General features: G+C 36.1%; 2 protein-coding genes across 2 annotated transcripts; one reads left to right on the top strand and one right to left on the bottom strand.

Moving 5' to 3' along the window:
* Positions 1-3,326: 3,326 nt before the first annotated feature.
* On the bottom strand, positions 3,327-5,550 carry LOC123010153. Its single transcript, XM_044406854.1, has 4 exons — positions 5,546-5,550; positions 5,288-5,479; positions 3,934-4,538; positions 3,327-3,466 (listed from the first exon to the last, which is right to left on the bottom strand). The coding sequence occupies exons 1-4, from the start codon at positions 5,548-5,550 to the stop codon at positions 3,327-3,329; spliced, it is 942 nt and encodes a 313-aa protein (XP_044262789.1).
* Positions 5,551-16,897: 11,347 nt separating this feature from the next.
* On the top strand, positions 16,898-18,906 carry LOC123009964. The gene is made up of 4 exons (XM_044406561.1): positions 16,898-17,117; positions 17,829-18,221; positions 18,489-18,593; positions 18,777-18,906. The coding sequence occupies exons 2-4, from the start codon at positions 17,839-17,841 to the stop codon at positions 18,820-18,822; spliced, it is 534 nt and encodes a 177-aa protein (XP_044262496.1). The 5' UTR covers positions 16,898-17,117; positions 17,829-17,838; the 3' UTR covers positions 18,823-18,906.
* Positions 18,907-18,918: the final 12 nt, after the last annotated feature.

The following is an 18,918-nucleotide window of genomic DNA, read 5'->3' as shown; positions in this document are numbered from 1 at the left end:
TAACATCAAACAATAACATTTTTTGTCAAAAAATCACATTTCTTTGATTATTTTTATAAAGTGCAAAAAGGCAAAATGGGAGATGGAAATTTTGAATCAAATTGTTGAATTTTTCACTAAACAAAACTTTAGTATAATATTATATTTATTTTAAAATGATATTAGGAAGTACAGTGTCTGTTTTTCAAAGTTTCATAAGGAATATATGTAAGATCATCAGTAATCCAAGGAAAATAAGGATAAATATTTGTGAAAATCAATGGACAAGCGATAAAGACTAACATTTAAATGACCAAAACCACTAAATTGTCTTTTATATGTTTGATGTCAAAAATCACGTTTTTATAGAGTGGTTTAGGTTTTCCATTCTACATAGGTACGTGGATTAAGATCAATGGACATGACTGAAATAAGTACCAAAGGTAATAAAAAGTACTACTTACTTACATACTTACCATTGAAATTGACCTTTTTTAAGTTTGAATCCCTTTACATTATTCATGTTTTGATATTTAAAGCTTAATAATGGACTTTTCCTTGTATACCTTGTTTAATAGACTTGAAAAAGTATACCTAATTTACCGTACTACTTTAAAACCTGTAATAAAACACTAAATAAGTTGCACCTCTTATTCCTATTAAAAGAATCAATAAAAACACAATACAATGTTTTTAAAACAATGAACAAATATTTTTTATTTTCGATTTTATAGAAATTGCTTTTGATCATTAACATTTTTGATACTCTTTTGTATATAAAACGATCTCAACGCGTTCTTTTGTTTGCCACTACTACACTATTAACTACTACTTTTTGGTACTTGTGGTAAGTACTTATTTCAGTCATGACTAAATCCACATATGTTGAAAGAGAATTCTAAACCAGTCAAAAAAAATATGTTTTTATTTATCATTAATCATATAAAAGACGACAAAAGTTAACTATTATCTCGGTTTTTACTAAAAATCACATTTCTTTGATCACTTCATAAAGTGGAAAATGAGAAACGGAAATGTGGAATTAAATTGTAGAGTGTTACTATCAAAGCAAACTCTAGTTTAATATTATACCAGGTGAATAAAAAGTATGGAACCAAACGTTTTTAGCTTAAACTATTTATTTTTTGAAAAAAACTAATTGATGAGTGATAAAGTACTATAAAAATGCGATGATTTAACAAGAATAAAATTTTTCGAAATTTTCTTTTGTTTTTGAGTTGTACAAAAAAAATATTTTTTTAAATGGCAACCCACTATAAAATAATTTTTTTCATAAAAGCTATACTCTAAGGATTACAACTATCTGCTTTATATTTAATTTTTTCAAAAAAAATTTTTCACATATGTTACAATTTTGACAAAAAAAATCGCATAACTCAAAAACAAAACAAAATTTCAATTAGTTAATTTATATTAATTATTATTTTCTGGGGGCAAATGATTAAAAATAAAACCGCTTGGTTCCATACTTTATATTCACCCTGTATATTTATTTTACAATGTTAATAAGAAATTTTTGTAATTTCGGAAATTCAACGAAGATAAGGCCAAATCTGTGTGAAAATCAACGGATGACGATGTTGTTGGTCACAACATTGTTGATGTTCAGATGTTGCAGAAAGAATGTTGAATATTCCAATTATTCCTCTGTCAGAATGGTCTTGAAAGTGACTGTATAAAGGAGCACTAGAATTTAATTCAAACAAGTCTACTTTTTCATTAATAGGAAAAGTACAAATTTGAAAATCTTCATCCAAATCCCAACAGAATCCAATTCCGGAAATTTAATTTTACATTCAGACATTCGATTAATAGTAACATTTAAATGACGAAGACGAATTGATTCTGGTGGGTAGAAACTAGTACTTAAAGACTTGGCAACAGTTACAGCTCCTTTCATTTCGGGGTAGTATTATTCTTGCTTCTTCCATTTTTTTATTACTAATAGTAGGTATTAATACGTTTTCCTCTAATACGAAGCATACCAATATCATGTTTTCCAGTTTCTTTATCATATTTAGGATAAATTATAGCTTCCGTATTGATGTAACGTTCAACACTTACTTCATCCATTGGAGTTTTGGCAATAATTTAATTCAAATTACTGCAAAAATCAAGTTAGCAATAAATAAAAACAGCATTTTAACTATTTACTCTTCTTTAAGAAGACAAAAAGTTGATGTGTAAGAAAGCATCAGTCCCAGACATGATTTTAACCACTAAATCGTCTTTTATATGTTTAATGTAAAAAATCTCATTATCAATTTCGGCATATTTGGGGTTTCCATTCAACATACGATTTACAAAACACTGGGACATGACTGAAATAAGTAGATACCACGAGTAATGGAAAGTATTACTTATTAATATACTTACCGTCAGTGACAAGCAAAAAAATAAGCAAGCACTAAAATTAGCCATTTTTGAAAGATTTTAAACTCAACTCAAGTTTGAATCCTTTTATATACCTACGATGCAGTACCAAAAATTTTAATAAGCGAAAACAATTGTTATAAAAAAATTATTTGTTCATTGTTTTTTGAAAATTATTATTGTATCACTTAATGATAAGAATAAAAAATACTAACAAATCAGCGTTTGATTATGGTTTATTGTCTTTTTATTGCACTTCATAAATTTTTACTGTGTGAACTTTTATAAAAATGAAATGAAATGAAATGTGAAATTTAATAAAAATGAGCGATTAGGAGACTTTCTTATAAGATTTATAGTTTTTATTTTTTTTTTACTTTTATCACCAAAACCAAAATCAAAAAAAAAACTACAGAGTTGTTCGATGATTATTTTAATTACTTCAATTTTAATATAAAAATATCCGCAAACGTCAGAAAATGACGCATTTATAACTAATTGACACAAGTCACAAGTACAAGTTTTACCTTTCAGACATGGGGTAAAAACACTGTTTTTTTCGCCTAAGCGTATAGTATTAATTACAATTAACTATTAATTAATATTATAAAATTATATATACAGGGTGTGCCAGAACTCGCGCCCCAGAAAAAAATGCCATATAAGGTAAGATACCAGGAACATGAAAAAAAATGTTGAAAAAATTTTATCTATAAAAATTTCGAAGTTATAAAGTTTGCACTTTGACTCTATTTATTTCTGTTGGAAAAATAATTTTCCAAGTTTTTTTGCTATAGGCTATTAAAAGAGAAAACAAGGAAGCTGTTTGCTCCTATAGATAGGCTGGCTTGTGGCCTTATTCGTCGGAACAAAATTACGAAGGACCACGTGGTTTAGATCAAGTAATTCATTGGATATCAAACAATAATTACAACACGAAGTTAAAGCCAAAATTAATCGCAAATGGAGACGGTACTGTGCCTTGGTTCCGGTTGCTGGCGGAGAGTCGAAAGGCTGGGGACGGTCAGGTTTCTATGCCCGGTGGGGAGTCGAAGGTCGATGGTAGTTGGAGGATGATGACGACGAAGATATTCTAACAACAAGCTTCCAAACGACGCTACACAGTTGTTTTACCACGAAGATGGTTCTAACAATACGAAGATGATTCTAACAACACGAAGATGATTCTACTAACACGAAGATGATTCTAACAACAAGCTTGCGTAAATACGCTACCCAGTTGTTGTTACAACAAAAAAACTGCTTGACGACAACGACGACGACTCTCTTGATTTTCCAACTTGACAACGACTTGACAACGGTTGTTATGACGACAACTTGGCAACGGGTGTCATGACGGCACGAAACATACCGCGTCATGACGGCACGAAACATACCGCCCACCAAAATGACGTTTACAAAACGGTATTTTCAAATAATACCACAAATTGAAGTTTAAGACAAAACGAAAAAAAAAACTAACAAAGAACAAGTGAAATCCTATCTAAGGCAATGGACAAATTTTTACAAGGGGTCGTTTAATTGAACCCGATAACGTACGAATAGTAGCTACGTGCACGTGACCGTCCGGACCCGAATGAATTGATTCAATGCGTCCCATCTTCCATTGCAAAGGAGGGGACAGTTCGTCCTTTAAGAGGACCAAAGAGCCTATGTCCACCAAAGACAGAGGTGCAACTGCCCATTTTCTGCGCTGGTACAGGGTGTGTAAGTACTCATTGTGCCAGCGTTTCCAAAACTCTTGTTGCATCCGTTGCACTAATTGCCATCGCGACAAATTAGAAATTTTCAAATGTGATAAATCTGGGTTCGGAGGGGCAGTCAGAGGTTCAAGAGTTAAAAAATGACCGGGTGTTAATGACCGCAAATTATTCGGATCATTGTTCAACGGGCACAGTGGTCGAGAATTTAACAAAGCTTCAGTTTGAACCACGAGAGTATACAACTGCTCAAACATTAAAACTTGCGATCCAACAACTCGATCAATATGCGTTTTAACCGATTTGATGCCGCTCTCCCATAAGCCCCCAAAGTGGGGCGCAGAGGGCGGATTAAACGACCACTGGATAGACTGACTGTTCACGGCAAATCGCATGAGACGACAAAGTTCCCGATTGGCACCCACGAAGTTGGTACCATTATCGCTAAATGTACGATCACATCTACCGCGACGAGCAATAAATCGGCGTAAACCGGCGATGAATGCATCCGTTGAAAGATCGGAGACGATCTCCACGTGGCAAAACAAACAAAAAGACATAAATAAGATTTGAGGAGCTTGGCACCTCTCACCCGAGACGCAGTAATGGTGAAAGGACCACCAAAGTCTACCCCAACACAACTAAACGGTTTAACTTTCGAAACTCTACTAAGAGGAAGATCACCCACTGGAGGGTTTAAAGGTCTCGGTTTGGTGCGGAAGCATCGATAGCACTTTGACAAACAATGACGAACAGTTCGACGAGCAGACAATATCCAAAAATTTTGTTCAAGTAAAAAAATTGTGGTGTTTATTCCAGGATGACAATTTTTATTGTGGACTTGTTGAATTGACAATTCCGTAAGCCGATGATGGCGAGGTAGCAAAGCCGGATGCTTGGCCGAGAAAGCTAGGTCGGAAAGAGAGAGACGACCACCGACGCGAATAATGTTTTCCTCATCAAGAAACGGTGAAAGTTTCTGAAGAGGTTTGGAACATTTAGTCCCCTGACTCAAACTAGAAATCGGTTGTGCAAAAATCTTGCTTTGAACCACTTTGACAATATGCATAAGAGCATTGTGGAGTTCAGTCTCCAAAAGAGGACCAGAACGCTTGTCCAACGAACGACAATTATACTTAAAGCGGAAACAATAAGCGACGATACCCTGTATTTTCAACCCATGAGGGCTCTACGACAGCGACAAGAACGGTTGTTCTTTCCTCCAAATCAATGGTAGGGGTAGGGGGAGGAAAAGGGGCTGCAACTTGAAGCACAGGCCATTGATCTGTGGGACAGGAGAGCCATTCGGGACCCGTCCACCAAAGGGAGCAGGACAAAACCTGGCCAGGAAGGAGACCACGAGAAGCTGGATCAGCAGAATTGTCCTGCGATCTCACATGATGGAGAAACACGTTCCTGAATGTGCGTAACACGATTAGACACAAATGTACGCCATTTATGAGATGAACAAATCCAAGTGAGAGCAAGCGACGAATCACTCCAGGCAAAAACACCATCAATACGAATAACATTTTGACATGTTGTAACGAAGTTACTAGAAATAGCCCCCGAGGGTACGCAACCAACCGTACAAGCCGTGTCCCTCCGAAACCGACCTGCCTCTACCCGGTAAAAGAACATCTCAAACCGACCCGACTATACCTGCAGGTGCCCCACCAAAACCGACTCGCGCACCTGCAGTCGGACAGGCTATAAAACCCCGCCGAAAAGGCGAAGAGAGTCAGTTGTTGACACCGAGCCGCCGAAGATAAAGAGTGACTAAGTGACCAAGTGACTAAGTGACCAAGTGACTAAGTGAAAGTGACCAGAAGTGAAAAGTGTCGGAAGTGAGAGTGACCGGAAGGCAAGTCCCCACACCCCGCCGTACCCCCTTTTCCCGTTTACCTGCGGTGGTGACTTAACGGGCAGTCCCCGTACCCCTTTCGTCCTAACAGGCAGAGGGGCGCCGGGATATCCGCTTCCCCAACTTCCGTTTTCCCGCGGGCGTGTTCTCACAGGCAGCCTCCGTATCCTCTCGTCTTAACGGGCGGAAGGACGCAGAGGGCACCGCAACTTCCGAGTCCCCCCCCCCCCCACTGACTGCTTCCGCAATCTAAAGGTGATCTGCCGGACCCGCTTGTAATACCGCTTATAAAACCGCTTGTATTAGATAACCGCACCGCTTGCATAACACGCTTACGCGCTTTCGCTTGTCAATTCCCCTCCCCCCGTAGCTTATAGTTAAATAAATTATTTATTTAATCCGGTTCTTATTCACCCCTTGCTTCCCCCCTGACATCGACCCCTGGAAGAACCGTCTCCATTGAGCCACCCGTAGGAGCCGCCGCCAGGAGGTGCACCCCCCTCACAAAACCGAGTGCTGGCGCCCGAGATACATCGCCCCAAGGAAGAAACGTCACAATGTCTTTTGAACAAAAACAATTAAATTTGACAATAACAACGCTGCACATAATTCCAAACGAGGAATCGAAATGACCTTTAGAGGCGCTACTCTAGATTTGGCGATAACAAAATTCACACAAATGTGACCCACCGAATCAACACACCGAAAGTACACTACTGCGGCATACCCAAATTGTGAAGCATCACAGAAGCCATGAAGTTCACATGTAACCATTGCCCTTGGTACCACATGTCGAGGCACATTAAGTGAATTTAATAGTGGAAGTTCCGATTTGTATTGATCCCATTGACATCGAAGATCCGAAGGGAGAGTGTCATCTCAGTCCAAACCCAAAGACCACAGTTGTTGAATGAGTCGTTTGGCAAACAATGTCAATGGAGCTAAAAACCCCAAAATGTCATAGATTTTGGCGATTTCCGCTAATATTGAGCGTTTTGTGCAGGATGATTCTATAACTTTGACTGTAAAGGAAAAACAATCAGATACAGAACCCCACTGAAGACCAAGAATTTTAACAGCGGGTTTAGAATCTCCCAGCGTGAGATCTTTTGACAGTGTTACAAAGGAAAATTTTTCAATAAATCAGGATGATTGCTCGACCATTTCCGAAGCTCAAAACAACCAACCTTCAACAACTGTATCAATTGATTCTGGAGTTTAAGGGCAGACTCGACAGAATCAGAAGAGCACGCGAAATCGTCAACACACAAACTGGATTTGATCGCTGAAGCTCCCAGGGGAAACGGTGTTTGACCTTCTTCAGCCAGTTGAAGCAAAGTCCGAATAGCCAAGTATGGAGCAGATAAAACACCATACGTTACAGTGTTGAGCTGATATGTTTGGATAGGATGTGAAGGCGAAGAACTCCACCGAATGAACTGATATTTACGATGATCAGGTTCAACCATTATTTGACGGTACATTTGTCTAACATCACACGTGAAAGCGATTGCACGAGACCGAAAACGAAGTAACATAGCGACAATGTCATCTTGCATTTCTTGACCGACAAGTAGAGAATCGTTTAACGACCGATTATTAGAGTCTTTGGCCGATGCGTCAAAAACTACGCGAATTTTTTTTGTTTCCATTTTCCTCTTTAACAACACCATGATGAGGAATAAAGTATGAATTTGAAGAAATTGTTTGATCTTGTTGCACAAGAGACATATGTCCCAAGTCGATGTACTCTTGCATAAAGTCTCCGTACAAAGCTCGAAGATCAGGTTTTCCGGACAGACGATGTTCGAGTGACAAAAACGACCATCAGCAATTCTAAGTGAATTTTGAAAGTTGGGTGGATGATCCCTTTTGAAGGGTAACGACACAACAAAACGTCCATTCACTTGGCGAGAATGAGAACGTTGAAATATAAACTCAGCCTTAAGATCTTCCGCAGACAAACTTCTCACCTCGGGTACACTTTCGAGCTCCCAAAATCTTCTAAGAGTGTCGTCCAAACGTGGTTCAAATGACGTGACAAACGAGTTAATTGGAGCGATTGGCAAACAAATTTGCTCGGAACAACCCGAAGATTGTTTCAATGGCCATTGGCTGACCAGCACCGTTTGATGTGACACCTGTTTGAGAGCAGGGTAGATATCGGCACCGAGAAGCATGTCGATGGGACCGGGTTTGTACCAATGGGGATCTGCAAGTTGTAAGGTCTGAAGATGTCTCCATTTCGAAGGGTTGACCTCAACATTGGGCAATGACGAACAAATATGAGGTATGGAGATAACATTTAATGTTAATGGACTGACCGAACTATTAATGGGACGAATTTTACAAATGGAAATTCCATTGGAGGCACCCGATGATGTATGACCCAAACCAAAGATAGGGGAAGAAACAGAAGTACAGGGTATCTTCAACGTTTTTCGACAATGATCCACGATGGATGAAGTCTGAGATCCCGGATCGCACAGGGCTCTTACCACTTGATATTTTCCATTATTGTCTTGGACCTCAACAAGTACCGTAGACAACAACATGGTAGTCACGGCACATGACGATGTTAATACTACGGAGGTGTTAGCACTTACAGCCCCTGGAACCGCCTTAGTTTCAGAATTCGATAAGTCAGAGTTAACGATAGAGGCATGAGTTTTTTCGAAATGAAGCAACGAATGATGTCTTTGCTGACACTCCTTACAAGTGGAGGACAAAAGACACGACGACGAAACGTGAGATGGGCGCAGGCAATTGAGACACAACTGAGCCTGTTTTGCAACAAGGTAACGATCTTTTGGCGACTTTGCCAAGAATGAAGGACAACGATAAATAGAATGTGCGAGCTTGCACAACCCACAAGACAATTGCTGTACCGATGTTGACAAAGGAGTCGACGAAGTCGAATTAAACGACGAAGAAAGAGAACAAGATGACGGCAACGAAACTTTATGAGTAGTTGCGACAAACGCAGATTTTGGAGCCGTATCAGAACGCGATTTTGACGAAGTGCCATGAGCTACCTTCGAATACCGAAATGTATTTGTAGTTGACGACACCTGCTGTGAAACAGCTATAGTTTCCAGTGCAACAACTTCCTGCTCCAAAAAAGTTTAATCTTCTCAAGAGACGGAATTTCAATAGACCGGAGTTGCAACTCAAATCGTTTTCGAGTTTCCTTTTCTAATTTTCCTAATATCAAATCTACGACGATGAAGTCCCAAAACTCGGTTGGGAAACCTAAACCTTTCAAAATGCAGAGATTTTCACAAAATGTGTCGACTAACCTCCGTAACTCTATAGGGTTTTCCGACTGTAGTGGAGGGTAGGACACCAAAGCATGCCAATGATTTGTCGCGAGAAGTCTCTTATTCGCGTACCGCTTGACCAATGTGTCATTAGCAACCGAATAATTGGAAGCGGTTAAAGGAATCGATTTTACTAAATTTAAAGGCTCGTCCGTGAGCGATAAAATGAGATATTGAAATTTCTCAATATTCGACAATTGCGATTGACTGTGAACCAAGCTGTCGAACAAATCAATAAAAGTTTGCCACGATTTAAAATCCCCAGAAATTTTGAAAAGTTCCAATTTTGGTAAGCGAACGTTGAGTTTTAACGCACTATTACACAAATCAACGGGCTTATCTTCGACTACCGGCTTTGAAAGTTCGGCCAACACTTCTAAAATTCCAAAATATTCGTCATTCACAATTTGTCGGATCTTAGTCTGTGTTTCTAGTTCTGATTGCGACATTCGTGAGATGACAGTTAAATGACATTTTTCAAATTCATTGTATCGCGATTCCAAAAATTTACTTCTCGTTTTTAACGCTGAAACCAAGGACGAAGACGAATTCTCCAAGACCTCTTGGCTTAGCTCAAATATTTTGTGAATATCTTCGATGGCCAATTTACGCGACATCAATTCGAGACTATTGTTAATTTTTGGACTCATTTTGATAACAATTCAACAAAGCAACAATGAGTTTTGGGTAATTAATTTACGAATGAAATTCAAAAATTTACCCAGTATCAGCGTCCAAAGAAATACACAGCTGCGACCGACAAATTCACAAAATCAAATCAAAAAAACAAAGCGCTCAACCTCGAACGGACGAACCAAGTGCGACAAAATCAAGCAATCTATTCACCCGATTATACGCGACAAACAAAATTTGCAATATGAAACCACAATAGGATTCAACAATGTTCTTTGTTTTTATCCAATAAATTGCAATCTCTAAACCACGACGAAATCAAACCGAAGAAGTGAACCACGACGAAATCAAACCGAAGAAGTGAAAAACTCAAAACTAAAAATACCGGTATTCGCAAGATTAAAAGATCCGGCTCGAAGGACCAAATGTTTGCTCTTATAGATAGGCCGGCTTGTGGCCTTATTCGTCGGAACAAAATTACGAAGGACTACGTGGTTTAGATCAAGTAATTTATTGGATATCAAACAATAATTACAACACGAAGTTAAAGCCAAAATTAAACGCAAATGGAGACGGTACTGTGCCTTGGTTCCGGTTGCTGGCGGAGAGTCGAAAGGCTGGGGACGGTCTGGTTTCTATGCCTTTGGGGAGTCGAAGGTCGATGGTAGTTGGAGGATGATGACGACGAAGATATTCTAACAACAAGCTTCCAAACGACGCTACACAGTTGTTTTACCACGAAGATGGTTCTAACAATACGAAGATGATTCTAACAACACGAAGATGATTCTACTAACACGAAGATGATTCTAACAACAAGCTTGCGTAAATACGCTACCCAGTTGTTGTTACAACAAAAAAACTGCTTGACGACAACGACGACGACTCTCTTGATTTTCCAACTTGACAACGACTTGACAACGGTTGTTATGACGACAACTTGGCAACGGGTGTCATGACGGCACGAAACATACCGCGTCATGACGGCACGAAACAGAAGCTGTATCTTAAATTGTAAGTTTGTTCAATGTTATTTGTGGCTTTTATTGGCAAAATTTTTGTCCCTATACTAAATAATTAAAAAAAAACATTTACAAAATTATCAGTATCATTAAATAGATATAAAAAAATGTCAAATGTCAAAAAATAAATGCCAAAATTTTTTGACAAATACAATTTTTTAAACTTTTTTTTCATGTTCCTGGTTTCTTACCTTACTTGAAAATTTTCTCTAAGGCGCGAGTCTTGGCGCACCCTGTATAGAAGTTTTTGAGTTCTACAAAAAATTTAATTTTTTTAAACAGTAACCCACTATAAAACCATTTTTCTCATGAAGGTTATGTTCTAAGGATTACAACTATCTACTTTATATTTAATTTTTTCAAAATTATTTTTTACATAAATTGCAATTTTGACAAAAAATCGCATAACTCAAAAACAAAACAAAATTTCGTTCTCAAAATATGATCACATTTTTTATATCACTTTAATTTGTAATAATTATTATTTTCTGGAGGCAAATGTTAAAAAAAAACCGTTTGGTTCCATACTTTATATTCACCCTGTATAGATAAATGGTATTACGGCCGTATGGAGCAGAGCGAAAGACAGCAGGGGTAGACCCAGGAATTAATTTGGGGGGAAGGGGCTATCTAAATTTTAAAATATACAAAACTTTCAACTTGTTTTAAAATTGTATCTTTGTTTTTTATAGATATTATTTCACTTTTATATATTTTTTTTTGAAAAACTTTATGTAATACATAATATTTTAGTGTTGCCGTTTTGACAATTAAAAATCTATCAAATTCGCTAGGTTTTTATGTAAAAAAAATGTGGCTACCTTCATTACTCAAAACTCAAAAAGTGTATTTTTTTAAATCAAGTTGAAAATTGTGTATCTTTAAAAAAAAATTGACCTGTTCCAGCATTTTTGCCAAAACAAAATATTTGCAGTTTTAATAAAATTATTCCATAAATTTTTCCGCTCACTGGATTAGGAGTTCATTCATAAAGTTCATTATTCAAACAGATATAATTAAATTTATGATTAACCTTTAAAAAAGAACGGTCATACGTACGTTTTTGGATCCAAAAATGACACAATTACAAATTATCTTGATCTCTCGGTAGTCGGTATACCTATGTATGATTTGTATTAATAAGTGTGATTTAAAAAGAATTCTAATGTTTTTATCTAAAAAACTTTTAGTCCGGTCAAATTAGTTATAAAAATAGTGGTCAAATAACGAAAATTCCGACAGAGCTAAATTTTGGTGGAGACTTTGGGTCCACCATTAGAAATAAAGTCTCAAAAGTCCCCTCGATCCCATGTGTGCTAAAAAAGCTATTCGGGGTCAAAGGTCAAAATTTGACGTTTTTTAGATTTTTTTCAAAAACAGTAAGTTTTATCAAAAAAGTAGTCCACACAAAAATGGTCTTTATACTTTTTTTCTAAGAATCACCATTCCTGAGATATCGTGATTCTAAAAGTTGAAAGAGAACGTTCTACATTATATGCACATACAAAGTGCACCAGAACTCGCGCCCCAAAGACAAATGCCATGTAGGGTAAGGTACCAGGAATATAGAAAAAAATTAAAAAAAAAATCTATCTATAAAGATTTCAAAGTTGTGAGAGTTTAAATTTTACACTTTGACTATTTATTTCTGTTGGAAAAATAATTTTCCAAGTTTTTTTGCTACAGGCTATTAGAAGCGGAAACAAGGAAACTGTTTCCTAACTTGTAACTCTGTTTAATGTTATTTATGGCTTTTATTGACAAAATTTTTAACCCTTTACTAAATAATTATAAAAAAACATATACAAGGTCATCAGTATTATTAAATAGACATAAAAAAATGTCAAATGTCAAAAAATAAATGTCAAAGTTTTTTGACAGATAGATTTTTTTCAGTACTCTAAGGACTACCCAATTACTCCCTTTCAAGGAAGTGCGCGATTTTTTGAACATTCTGTATGTATTACCAAATAAATTCTTTTTAATTCTAATGGAATCGAGATATTTATAAGTTTAATGAAGTAGAAGAAAAATTTCAAGTTAGATAAGATACCAGAAACATGGAAAAAATGTTTAAAAAATTCTATCTGTCATTTGACATGTCTATTTAATGATACTGATGATTTTGTATATGTTTTTTTACAATTATTTATTAAAGGACAAAACCTTTGGCCAATAAAAGCCACTAATAACATTAAACAGACATTACAGTTTAGGATACAGTTTCCTTGTTTCCGCTTCTAATAGCCTGTAGCAAAAAAACTTGGAAAATTATTTTACCAATAAAAATAAATAAAGTCAAAGTGCAAAATTTAAACTCTCATAACTTTGAAATTTGTATAGATAGATTTTTTTTCCATGTTCGTGGTACTTTACCCTACATGGCATTTGTCTTTGGAGCGGGAGTTCTGGCGCACTCTGTAAGTGCATATCATGTAGAACGTGACTCCTTCAACTTTTAGAATCGCGATATCTCAGGAATGGTGATTTAAAAAAAAAGGTATAAGGGCCATTTTTGTAGATAATTTTAAGATCTGGGATATGTCTAGGTTACTTTTTTGATAAAACTTAACGTTTTCGAAAAAAATATAAAAAACATCAAATTTTGACCTTTGACCCCGAATAACTTTTTTAGCACAAATGGGATCGATGGGGACTTTGAACACTTTATTCCTAATGGTGTACCCAAGATCTCCACCAAAATTTAGCTCTGTTGGAATTTTAGTTTAGATTTAGATTAGATTTAGATTATTTAGATTATTTTTTAAAATATTTAAAACAATTTTAAGCCTTGTTGATTCTAATTTTAGAATAAAATGTTGTATTCAACTTGTCTTCGTGTAAATCGGACGCTTTATTCCACCTGGGTGAAATAAGGCGTCCAATTTACACTCAAACTCGTCGAATAAAAAACTATTAACTTTTAATTACTTCCAAAATACGATTACCTATGTAAATTATCTCGGATAATAATGGTTAAATGTCAATAAAAAGTAAATACTTGCCATGAAATAAAAAAAAACGATTTCGTTATGTTACAAAAACAACTTATAACAACAAATTTTATGTTCGCATGAGAAGGTACCTATTCAAAAAAAATTATTTTCTTTTATTTTGTTAAAGTATCCACATACTAAATGTTTATAACCTCCGAAGTCGACAGGTTTGCAAGGACGATGGCTTCCGGCCTATCAATAATGTCAAAGACGCAAGATACATACAGATTTGTCAACAAGAAATTACCACCTAGGATTTGAATTTTTAGGAAGATTACGTTTTTCATGTTGTTTAAATTTTCAGAAGTAATTTTGAATGCCTAGGGTTGGTTACCCCTTGTTCTTGTCGGTTGACGTTTTCTGTCAACCTGCTGCTGCCAACTATCAATAGAGTTATCTATATGTCGTAGTCATTGGGCGTAATGCGTCATTCCGCGGAAAGCCTATAGTGTGTTTTTTTTTTAGAACGAAGTAGGTGGCATCAGCATCGGCCGCCCCATTTACAATACAATTTTTAGAATTGTGTAAAATTGGTTGCCTATTGTAGAGGGGTAATTTAAAAAACGAAGAAAATTTTAATGTTATTTGTTTTTTGGCATTTTATTATAAATTAGTGTCTACAAATTCAATTAAGAACAAAAACAACATTTAATAAATCTTTCCTTTTCCTTGGTGGCGATTTCCTTGCATGAGTTTCTTCCATTTCCTTAATAGTTTGCCAAACCAATGTCTGACCAATTCCCGCTACTTCGGACACTCTTTTTACCATTTCAGTTTTGGAGAGCGCTTCATTCTGCTCTCTAAATTTCGCGTAGATATTATGTATCATTATTTTCTGACCACTACTAACTGGCTTTCCCCTGGAATTTTTTTTACAACAGAACTAGGTTGTTGTTCTACCATTATGCTACACCAAAATGCTGCTGAAATCGTGCACCAACAAACGACACTTTAACTTAAAAAAATATGACGTATTTCAAAAATAATGTCCAAGGCATTCATTTTTATACAGCATGTTAGTCTTGACTAAAGATAAAATTGATTAAAATTTCAGCTTCTTATCTCTTTGGTTTTTCTATGCACACCGTTTCTACCTGTTTTTTTCTTCTTCTTCTCATTTGCAGTTTAGTTATAAAGGTATCTGATTTCTTGTCACAATTTTTGACACTCAGAGCTTTAGACGAAATGCCTAGAGTACGAAGAGTTAGACAATACCACCAAGTAAGCGATTTTGATAGGGGTCGAATTGTGGCGTTTCGCGAAGCTGGTTTATCCATACCGGGAAATTGCGCTTCGAGTTGATCGCAGTGCTGCTACGGTAGTCCGAATTTGTCAAATATGGGATGCAGAGAGACGAGGGGTAAGACAAAGATCCACTGGACAGCCTAGACGCACTACAGCCCGCCAGGATCGCAGGTTAAGACTCTTGGCTCTCAGAGACCGTTTCTCCAAGTCGGCAAATTGGAGACCTGTGGTTTGCAGAAGAGGGTAGGTCTGTTACCATGAGAACCTTATATCGCCGTATCAGGTCCTTTGAGTTGTTGTCGTATCGTCCTCGTCTCGTGCTTCCTTTGATCGCTGGACATCGTCGTGCAAGATTGGAGTGGTGCAGAGAACGACGACAATGGAGAGAAGAATGGCACAACATAGTCTTCAGTGATGAATCTCGGTTCTGTTTGGGGATGCTCGCCCACACATAGCCAGGGGAACACTACAGTTTTTAGATGAAGCTGGGATCAATATTTCGCCGTGGCCTGCAAGATCTCCCGATCTAAACCCGATAGAACATGTTTGGGATATGATCGGGAGAAGACTGTCCATTTTAAACCGCCCTCCACAGACCCTAGCTCAACTGCAACATGAAATTCAAGTTGCTTGGGACCACTTGCCCCAAGAGGACATTGATCATTAAATGTTGTCAATGCCCAGACGGGTAAATGAATGTATTCAGAACCGAGGTGGTCAAACACATTATTAATTTTTTATCAATAAATAGTTGATGTAAGAGTCTGAAATTTTAATCAAATTTATGTTCAGTTACGACTAATGTGCTGTATAAAAATCAGTCCATAATAATTATTATTTCTTGGTGTTCCACTTCTAATGTCACTCAGTAGCTTGATAAAGCTGTGGTGTTATATCATAAAATCGTTTGTTCCATTCTGCACTTACATGAGTCACAAAATTATGGAAAACGCTCAAATATTCGGCATAAATCACGTTTTGAGTGTTAATAACGCTTATTTACGGCATGGGCACAATTTGTCAAATTTTTAGATATTTAGTGACAGTCAGTGTTGCCAAATGCTGAAAAATAAAACAGTGCAATGGTGCGAACCACAAACAGATAAAACACTCGCTAACTTGATGTTGTAAAGTTTTGTTGACCTTGAACATGCGTATTTATTAACCTCGTAACTAAGAAAAAACTCGGAATCACTGCATTTTTTACGAAATGCCTAGGCGGGATATTGATACATTTCATTATGAAGGCCTTAGTGGTAATCAATGAAGTATGAATGAACATAGTAATTGTAGTAATAATTGTTCTCAGATATATACCCTTACGGTGGAGGGAAGTAAGAGTAATATTCATACCGAAGCCGGGGCGAACAGACTACTCCCTAGCCAAATCATATCGACCGATCAGCCTTACGTCTTTTCTACTAAAGACGTTAGAAAGACTGTGCGATAGAGAAATACGAGATGTGGCGCTAATTTCAAACCCGCTCCATCAACATCAACACGCCTTCATCCCAGGCAGATCAACCGAATCGGCTTTACATTCAGTTGTAAACCGAATCGAAAAATCACTGGAAGACAAGATGTCTACTCTAGGCGTGTTTATTGATATTGAAGGTGCCTTCGACAGGGCAACCTTCAGAAGCATAAGAACTGCTCTTGGTCGACATGGAGTTCACCCTCTGATCACGGAGTGGGTGGAACACATGTTAGAATGGAGAGCAGTTCAGGTGAGTGTAGGCGACTGCAACATTAGAGGTGTCACAAGCAGAGACTGTCCACAGGGCATGATACTATAAGTTAAAGATATGATATTGCGCATGTTGTATCGTCTGTCTCGCTCGATCGTGACGTCATGCCGTGCCTTTTAGCGCGCCAAATTATTAAGATAACATTAAAACCGTGTGGTTACGTGCTTTAACAATCTCACAAACATAGATTTTACGGTAAGTTAATAATTATAATTAATTCATCTTTACGATTAATACAATATTTTACTTCCAAGCGTCGATACCTTTGTCGCTAAAATCTAATATAATTATTGCAGCCTCAGACTTTATTATGGAATAAATGATTTATGGTCAATTGCACCTCACTTTAATTAATCTAATTATATTAACGTTAATTTCTTTGTAAACACGATGATCTTTCTATTGTTACAGCAATGATCTAAAAACGTATTGAAATTTAATATTAGGTAAAAGAAAGTGTAGTGCAATCGAAGAAAAATGATCTCACAAATTAGTCTAATTAAGGAAGATGTCTCTCTTGTAAATTTTATTTTATTTTATTAATAATAATAGTTATTGTTCTTAAAATTATAACTGCATTGAATTATGCAAATTGATGAATTAAACTAAAAACTAACAAAAATCCTGGACTTTTTCAAAAAATTCTGAATTTTTATTTTCTCTTATTTGAAATTTGTTAATATAAACATTTAGGTACTCACGTTTTATTAATTAATTAATTAATAATTTTTTTAGACAAAAATGAAATAAATTGTAACATTATACGATCGAAAAATGAACGCTGTAAAATATTTTATGTCAGTATACGTTAAAAATGAAAGGACACATCATAGTGATAGCCTTCTGAAGGATAAATTTTCTTAATCGAATATGATATAAATATGTACAAATATAACATTATTTTAGGTTTTTAAAAATGGTGTATTGTGCGGTATTTGGCTGCAAGAACAACAGTAATAAGCGGAACAAAAATTATACAGAGAATAATGGACCACCCCGAATAATAAATTTTTTTTGTTTTCCTCAAAATAAAGATCTGCAAAAACAATGGGTTTTTAGATGCAGTAGAAAAGAACAATTTAAAATTGAGAATGCCAGAGTCTGCTCCGATCATTTTAAAAATGAAGATTTTATGATGAAATATGATTCAAAAATTTTAGGGTACACCCCTAAATTTAGAAAACTGAAACCTGGCGCTATTCCCTGTCTCAAACTACCAAGAAATTATGAAGAAGACGTTGGTAGTAAACGAAGAGACAGGGTAAAAGTTCGGACATTAAAAAAAACGTTATTCAACAAGTGAGTATACTTACTTATTTTAAGACACACTATTTAAATTTATACAGAGAATAAATAATAGTATGTATATTGTTTTATTGGGAATAAAAGCGTTCTTTTTATGACAAGTCTCCAGACGGCAGAGCGCAGCGAGGCCTGCAACTACAGATACCTAAGTCACAAAAATCGGTTTTACTCTGAATAAAACATTATTTTTTCTTCAGACTTCGTAAACTGATTAAATTTTTTGACATAACGAATTCATAAGTTAAAAGTATTATTTTTTAGGTTGTCAGAAGAAGAGAGTACTAAGAATAATGCTAATAAGACACAGTTTTCTAATGAAGATATGTTTAATGATACCGATGGAGAAAATTCGGTGATAACTAATAAGTAAGGGTATTAGACTAAGGGTGGTTTGCACCAACATTAGTTAAATTTAATTTCTGATTAAGAACAATTGTAACTATGAGTACAAAAATGGTTACTATTTAATCCGAGATTAAATTTAACTAGTGTTGGTGCAACTCACCCTAAGAGTAAACTTTATTTGATTATAATATACATTTTTTGTAGGGTACCAGAGAGTGATACTCAACAAATGATTCATTTTGAAGGGTAAGTGGCAGGTATAAGTAGATATATCTACATATATCTACATATACATATATATACTATATACAGGATGCGGCAGAACTCGCGCCCCAGAGAAAAATGC

This window comes from Tribolium madens, unplaced genomic scaffold (assembly GCF_015345945.1).
Source record: "Tribolium madens isolate multiple individuals breed KSU strain unplaced genomic scaffold, Tmad_KSU_1.1 Scaffold_7;HRSCAF=85;Tcas5.2_LG10, whole genome shotgun sequence".
In the NCBI taxonomy this organism is placed as follows: Eukaryota; Metazoa; Arthropoda; class Insecta; order Coleoptera; family Tenebrionidae; genus Tribolium; species Tribolium madens.
This window is presented reverse-complemented; position numbering and strand designations above follow the sequence as displayed.